General features: G+C 52.7%; 1 protein-coding gene across 6 annotated transcripts in view; it reads left to right on the top strand.

The window, feature by feature from the left end:
- Positions 1–7,686, top strand: part of Jade2 (jade family PHD finger 2) — a 46,960-nt gene extending 39,274 nt beyond the window's left edge. For all 6 annotated transcript variants that reach the window (XM_031351949.1, XM_031351954.1, XM_031351952.1 and 3 more), the window contains 3 exons: positions 325–442; positions 3,280–3,411; positions 4,237–7,686. In XM_031351949.1, the coding sequence (XP_031207809.1) occupies positions 325–442; positions 3,280–3,411; positions 4,237–5,042 (1,056 nt within the window). In that variant the 3' untranslated portion in view covers positions 5,043–7,686. The remainder of the gene's footprint in view (positions 1–324; positions 443–3,279; positions 3,412–4,236) is intronic.
- The last annotated feature ends 345 nt before the right edge of the window (positions 7,687–8,031 follow it).

Raw genomic sequence — 8,031 nt, 5'->3', positions numbered from 1 at the left:
AGAGAGAGAGAGAGAGAGAGAGAGAGAGAGAGAGAGGAGGAGAAAGTGGTGCTGGTGTGGTAGGCGCTGAGTTTTACCGAGATCTGCAGAGTTGCTGCTTTGCTGGGAAAAGTAGGTGTTAGACGAGAAGAGAGGGTTGCCAGTTCGTGACCAGATACTCCCTGTACACTCGGGGGTTGGGAGCTAAATCTCAATTTTCTTGGGCAGAGGGAAGGCAGTAGCCATAGCCCGTGTTCAAAACACTGCTTTTTTCCAGCCAGTCAGGAGGCCCTTTGAGGTGGCCAGCAGTAGGTGAGGTGAGAAATCTCTCCTGTGTCTCTTCAGGTGAGGAACCTGTGCTATATGGTGACAAGGCGGGAGAGAACGAAGCACACCATCTGTAAGCTTCAGGAGCAGATATTCCATCTGCAGATGAAACTTATTGAGCAAGATCTTTGCAGAGGTAGGCATGGTGCCCCTGCTGGGAAGGTGTGTCTACGAGGCCTGGATGGGCATGGGGCCGAAACCCTTCGGTCAAGTCCCTTCTCACTGACATTACAATCATCAGGTCCATACGGGAACCTTTCAAGGCCCTGGTTGTGCTGATAGGCAAAGAGCCAGAGAGTTTGGACTGTGGCTTTCAAGCCTCTTCCCTCAGGGGCCTCACTGGTGCCCTGGGATAGCCCAGTTCCGTCAACAGTGGCTTAGCTTGCAGGAGGACAGGTGCAGACCCACAGTCTTCCTGGCTCTTCTGGGTTCAAGACAGGCCAGAGCTGGCCAGCTCCTGAACATAAGGCTTCAGTCCTCAGAAGGCAGCTGTGTGGAGATGAGGCTATGTCTCCCTCTCTGATCAGTTGTGTCTTTTTTTTTTTTTAAAAGATTTATTTATTTATTATATGTAAATACACTGTAGCTGACTTCAGACGAACCAGAAGAGAGTGTCAGATCTCATTACAGATGGTTGTGAGCCACCATGTGGTTGCTGGGATTTGAACTCATGACCTTCCAAAGAGCAGTCAGTGCTCTTCCCCGCTTAGCCATCTCACCAGCCCTCAGCTGTGTCTTTTATTCCTGTGGTATAACATGCATTTAGCAGATGGAGGAAGCAGGAGCAAAGGTCTTGACATTGATAGTTCTAGAGTCTGGACATGTTACGGAAGATACGCTCGACACACACGCACGCATGCACACATGCATGCCATGCCAGCCACAGGAACATTGTGTATGTTCAAATGTTGAACATACACAGCAGAAACAGCTAGGTAGAGAGGACTTTGGAGATATGCCTGCCACCACTGCCTCAGCTTGGGGGGTCATTTTGGGACTTGTGTTGAGAGATGCTGAGCATCATTAGCGGGAATGGTTTCCCCCTTTCCTGCCCATAGCTGAGTTGCTCCGTTTACCCTTTGGGGTTACAGCATTCATCAAAGCCAAGTGTGGCGATACATACCTGTACAGGAAGGGGTCTGGAGGCTCAGGGATTAATAGTACTGACTGCTCTTCCAGTGGCTGTGGCTTCAATTGCTGACACCACATGGTAGCTCACAGCTGCCTGTACCTCCAGTTCCAGGGCATTTAGCACCCTCTTCTGGCCTCTAAGGGATTGGGAATGTAGCTTATTTGATAGGGTGATTGCCTAGCCTGCATGAAGCCTCCCTGGGTTTGATTCCCCAACATTACTTAAAACTAGATGTACAAGTACACATCTAATCCTAACACTTGGGAGGTAGAGGCAGGAGGATCAGAAATTCCAGGTTATACACCTCTACTTAGAAAGTTCGAGATCGAGCTGGCGAGATGGCTCAGTGGGTAAGAGCACTGACTGCTCTTCAGAAGGTCCTGAGTTGGGATCCCAGCATGGTGGCTCACAACCACCTGTAATGAGATTGGACACCCTCTTCTGGTGTGTCTGAAGACAGTTACAGTAAATTATGCCAGAGCGAGTGGGACCGGAGCGAGCGGAGCTGGCAGGGGTCCTGACTTCAATTCCCAACAGCCACACACATGATGGCTCAAGGCCATCTATACAGCTACAGTGCACTCATACACATAAAATAAATAAAATTAAAAAAAAAAAGAAAGAAAGTTCGAGACCATCCTGGACTATATAAGAACCATTTTCTTACCCATATTCTACGTGTGTGTTGTCTGCACATCTGTACATGTGCTACATGTGTCCCTGGTGCCTGCCTGTGAAGGTCAGAAGAGGGTGTCAGATCCTCTGGAACTGGAGTTACAGATGGTCATGTGTCACCATGCAGTGTAATCAAAGGAGGAAAAAGGAGAAAAGAAAATTACTGTTGCTGATTACAGAGGTCAGAGTAGGTCATGGCCCCGTGGAGCTGACAGTCATGAAGCCTCCAGAGCTTTCCTGCCCAAGTACAGAAGAAAGTAAAGTGGAGTCCCAGGATGTGCAATCAGTCATGGTACAAGGGGTGGAAGTAATGAGGAGAACTCTACGATACTTAGAGGCCACACAAAGTGCTGGTGTTCAAGGAAGCTGAGGGTAGCAAGGAAGGAAGAGTGCCTTCCGTCGCAGAATCCTACACACCAGAGGGTCTGCACCCCAAGCCAGAGTCTGAGGACCCTGCAAGCCTCTTGTCTTAAGTAGGAACCTTTATTGAGAGCATTGCATCTTCAGTGCCTGAAGTAAATGCATGTGGAGGGAGGGGGGAGGGTGCTTAAGGAGGCTTGTAGGGTAACCATGGTGAGACATGTAAGGTCTAGGGGCCTTGTAATATCAGGTGTGGGGTCCGAGTTACAGGCAAGGAGACCGAGGTCTAATTAGAGGCTCTGGGGACTGAGAAGAGTTCAGGACACATCTCTGCCTTCTTTGGACATTGTTCCCAGAAGCCTCCCTGCCTCTGCTGAGCAGCTGGGGACTCATCTTTTGTAGACCAAAGGGCAGAGAACCAGATATAGAACCCGAACCTGTCTTCTACTTGACTGCAGAAACAGGGCTGGAGGCTGAGGCAAGGAACTTGGCTGTGGTGTCAGGCCTAGAATCTAAGCCTCTGATGTCCAGATGATGTTCTTCTGCCCTATGTCCAGTCACCTTTTCCATCCTCAAGAACTCTCCAGGGTCTGTGGGGTTTGTAGGTCACATTGAAGTCCGGGTCCCATAAGGACTTCTGTGCCTCTCTCTATCCTTCCTAGAGCTGTAGGCAGTTACCTTGTGTCCTACCCCAGCTGCCCCTGTTTCTGGCACATTGACTCTGACCTTGGTACCGTGGTTGGCAGACACAGTTGATTGACGACCCATGGGGTGACAACTCAGGTTTAACTCTTTCTCTAACACAGAGCCTTCTGGGAGGAGGTCAAAGGGCAAGAAGAATGACTCAAAAAGGAAAGGCCGAGAGGGTCCCAAGGGCAGCAGCCCTGAGAAGAAAGAGAAAGTGAAGGCTGGGCCCGAGTCTGTGCTAGGGCAGTTGGGTAAGTAAGGGGCGGGCACATATGGCCTGGCAGATGCTAATGTTAGCCTTTTCTGCTTCACCCCGTAGGGGACCAAGCAGCATGAAACAGAGATAGGCCGCTTAGACCCCTCCTCCTCCAGGGCACACAGCAGCTCAGCCTTACCTCACCAGAGATCCCAAGAAATTCTGGCTGCATAGAGCTCTGCCAGCTCAGGAGCTGCTCTGGACAGGGGACTGGATCCTCTAGGGACTGGGTCCCTAGAAATCAGCCCCATGCTGGTAGGGCAGGACTGCACGAGGTCTTTATCCTTCCCTGTTCCACCTTTCCAGAGTCCCCACCGCTCTATGTGCCTTCCCCGCTCCACCCAGCCACACCAACCTGCTGTTTGTTCAACCCCAGCTGACCTTTCTTGAGCCACCCAGCAACTAAGAAAAGTGACATCAGATTCCCTAATCACTGCCAAAATTTATCTCAAGAGAACTGGGCCCAAAGCAGGGTCCTGGCCACCCTGTTTCAGGGAGATCTCTATCGGGTGTTTCCTGCAAGCTGCTAGAGGCGCTGGCTATAAAGATGCAGTGCCCCCTGGTGGCCTGTCTGCTCTTGACACTTTGAAATTCTTCCTCTTTGAACAAGGAACTCACCCCTTCCTTCCTCCCCACATACTCCACAATTTAAAAGGCTGGTCCTGGGGTCAGTCAACCTGGTGAGCCTGGACTAGCCCCTGCTCTTTGGTGGCATTAGTGGGATGCACAGACAGAACAGGATGGCTTGCCTTGGTGGGTTGGTTATCATGAGCTCACACACCTGTGGCATCTCACCTGCCTCCTTTCTCCCATTCATCAGGTCTGTCCACCTCGTTCCCCATCGACGGCACTTTCTTCAACAGCTGGTTGGCACAGTCGGTTCAGATCACAGCAGAGGACATGGCCATGAGCGAGTGGTCTTTGAACAGTGGGCACCGGGAGGATCCTGCTCCAGGTCTGCTGTCAGAGGAATTGCTACAAGATGAGGAGACGCTGCTCAGCTTCATGAGGGACCCCTCGCTACGACCTGGAGACCCTGCTAGGAAGGCCAGAGGCCGCACTCGCCTGCCTGCTAAGAAGAAACCACCCCCGCTGCAGGATGGGCCCAGTGCACGGACCACTCCAGACAAGCCACCCAAGAAGGCCTGGTCCCAGGATGGCAAGGGCACGCAAGGACAACCCACGAGGAAGCCACCACGGAGGACGTCTTCTCATTTGCCGTCCAGCCCTGCAGCTGGGGACTCTCCAGTCCTAGCAGCACTGGAAAGCCCTCCAACACTGGCCTCTGAGATCCTGGACGAGACAGCCCCCGTGGCTTCCGACTTGAATGTCCAAGTGCCTGGCCCTACAGTGAGCCCCAAACCTTTGGGCAGGCTCCGGCCACCCCGAGAGATGAAGGTCAGTCGGAAATCTCCGGGTGCTAGGTCGGATGCTGAGACGGGACTGCCACCTGCTGTGGCCGAGAGGCCAAAGGTCAGCCTGCATTTCGACACCGAGGCTGACGGCTACTTTTCTGATGAGGAGATGAGCGATTCTGAGGTAGAGGCAGAGGACAGTGGGGTGCAGCGGGCTTCCAGGGAGGCAGCAGCAGAGGAGGTGGTGCGCATGGGGGTGCTGGCCTCCTAACTCACCCAGGCCCCGCCCTGGTCCCCAACAAGGCCTCAGCCCAATCACAACTGCCATTTCCAACTGCTGAGTGTCTCAGACCCACCACTCTACCGTGGTTTTATTTTTAATAGAGAGAGAATTCTGAATTCCACTCTGTTGTCTTTCCTCTGTGCTGGCCTAGGACATTAGGATTCCTCCCATGGCCCCAGCCACGGGGACTATACCAGGTTCTATGTGCCACCCCAGTCCCAGCCCATGCCACATCGCCGGGCTTCTGGCTTGATGTAGACAAGGTGAGGGAGAGAGCTCAGGGCTCCTGCCCACTGCCACTGGGTGACAAAGACTGTCGTTTGGGCATTATTTTATGGCAGATGGGCCATCCCAGGGCCTGCCCCGCCCTGTCCCCCCAGATTGCACTGGGGTCCATTTTGGGTGGGTGGGGGGTGTCCTGCTGCACTCCACTGATCCCTAAGGAAGTATAACAAATGATACCCAGCCAGTCTATTCACTGTCACAAGCACAACGAGTTTCTATGAGAAAGCACTGAGGGGGTGCAGGGGGCCCGCTGGCTCCCGAACAGCCCACAACATCTGAGGCCCACCCGCCCGCCCACCCGCAACCCCCCCTCCCTTGCTGCTCTGTCCCTGCCAGTGCCCAGCCCAAGCAGCTCTGGGAAAGGGTTCCCAGAATCCTTCCTGAGCTGTGTTCTTTACTCAGGGGACTCCCCAAACAGTCCTCCACCTGTAGAGGTGGAGGGCTCCAAGGGAGGGCCAGTGCCCAGCCCGGGACTTGGGGCTCAGATCAGCCCACTGCAGAACCCCACTCTGGGGCTTGAACTTCCTTTCTTCCTTTCTTCCTATGGGGCCAGTCTCGGCCACAGTCTTGCTGTCTCCATATGGAGCTGGCCAGACCAGACCGTTTGCCTTTTGAAGTTTCCTAGTCCTGCTAAGAGATGAGCTTCCTCATTGGTTTCCTTCTGGAAACATTCTTCCAACAAGTGTAGTGGGATCCCGGGGCCCAGGGCAGGTCAATGCTGGCCTGCTGGGGCTGGTTGAATTGTTGCTGGATCTTCCTGTGTTCCTCTGTCCCTTAGCGCCTTAACCCCTTTTCCCTCCCTACTATACCCACCCCCTTTCCTACTCCTCTCCAAATCCCCCCCTCCTCCAAGTCCCCAGATAGTTCTGAAGAGGTTTGATGGAGTAGCCCCAGGGTGATAGCTCAGGGAACAAAGGAATTCCGTGAAAACATTTTTTTTTTCTTTTATGAATTACTCTTGGGTCACTTCCGCCACTGGTAAAGCCAGAACTTCTCCAACCGGAACCTTGCAAAAGTCCAGTGAACCAGTCGAATCATTCTGAGAATGCCAAAGAATCTTCTGACCATAATACACAGCACAGCCCGGACCTGACAACTGTCGACTTGAACTTCCTTTTCAAAGGAATTGGTTAGCCACAAAGATCAGAGACTCGGTTATTGCACACACGTACAGAGAAGGGCCCAAGGCCTCGGAGGAGGCTGCGCTGCCGCGGCTGCAACCACTGCTGCTGCTGTTGTTGGTTTACAACCCACCTTGTCCCTGGGCTGAGCCGCTGTGAGTGTGGTCCTAATCTTTGAGGACTCCTCCCCCTTTTGAGGGGGGGAGAATCCTGACTGTGAATCCAGCGTGGTTTCCCCCATTGCCACCACAGAGATACACAAAGAGCAAATACACAGGACCTTCACCCACCTCGACTCCAAAACTATCAAAGGTACGATGGTGAGTTTGAGCAAAATCAGAAACAAAGATTAATGACTTCAGTTAGAGGATTGGACAAACTCGTCTTATCCAAATGGACTCTGAGGGCATGGGTTGGGCTCCAAGGATCCTGGGCATCTGGATGGCATCGACTACCACATAGACTTAGTCTGTCTGCCCGTCTTGGTGATAGTGACAGCTCATTGTCAGCATCCCCACCCCATCTCTTGTTTACTGCCTTTGAACAGACCTTCCTTACCCCTGTGCTTTGGGTCACTTTGGGTCGCAATCTCATCTGCCGGACCGCCCAGTGATCTGACCTGCGGGGCATGAAGGGCATGGGGGCTTAAAGAACAACCAAACGCTGCAGAGGGAGGAAGGGAATGTCCCTGACCACTCTGTCCCACCCGGCTCTGCCATAGAAGCCCCAGCTGTTGTCTGTGATAATGGCTGGCCAGTTAGCAGACCCCTTCACTAGGCCGAGCCCCATGGCAGTCTTCATCCAGCAGCCGTCTCTAATTCTAAGATGTTCCTCGGGCTGCAGGGAGGATGAGGATGTCCCATAGCCTCTCCCTAGTTCCTCCCAGGCCACACAATCTGTGGTGTAGATGGCTTTGCCACACTATGACCAAGGCACCTTTTCCAGGCCAGAGGCAGTGCCCACTCTTGCCCTCATCCACAACCCCTCCCTAGGGAGGGAGAAAGGACTCTGTGACCCGTTCTGGCTGACGTACCCCTTCCACCTCATTTCCTCATCACAGGACACAGGCTAATGTGCAAGGAAAGTATTTTTCTGTATCGTAAGTGTATTTTGAAACAAGTCAAGAAAGATAGAATGCTCGTTTACTTTATTAAATGGGCTCTGGCTTTGTGAAAGGCGAGAGAGTGAGTCTTTGCAACGTAAGGGCCTCAGGTTTGTCGGAGAAGCCAGCCACCCAGGTTCCCGGGCATAGGTGTTGGACTGCTTGTGGTATGTGTGTGTATGTTTGTGTGTGTGTGTGTGTGTGTGTGTGTGTGTGAGAGAGAGAGAGAGAGAGAGAGAGAGAAAGAGAGAAAGAGAGAGAGAGCACACTGTACAGATGTATGTGCTGTACAGATGTATGTGCAGTACATGGACACCCTATGGGACTTGCTGGGGTTTCTAGAGACTCAGCTGCCTGATTCTACAGGAATACTGGCAGCAGGCTAGACTTTGGGTTTCCTTACCATTGTCACGTAAGGTCAGCCTGTGCCCATACCTGAAGCTCCGCGTAACAATATGTGATCTCTGTA

The sequence above is a fragment of the Mastomys coucha genome, unplaced genomic scaffold, assembly GCF_008632895.1.
Source record: "Mastomys coucha isolate ucsf_1 unplaced genomic scaffold, UCSF_Mcou_1 pScaffold5, whole genome shotgun sequence".
In the NCBI taxonomy this organism is placed as follows: domain Eukaryota; kingdom Metazoa; phylum Chordata; class Mammalia; order Rodentia; family Muridae; genus Mastomys; species Mastomys coucha.
This window is presented reverse-complemented; position numbering and strand designations above follow the sequence as displayed.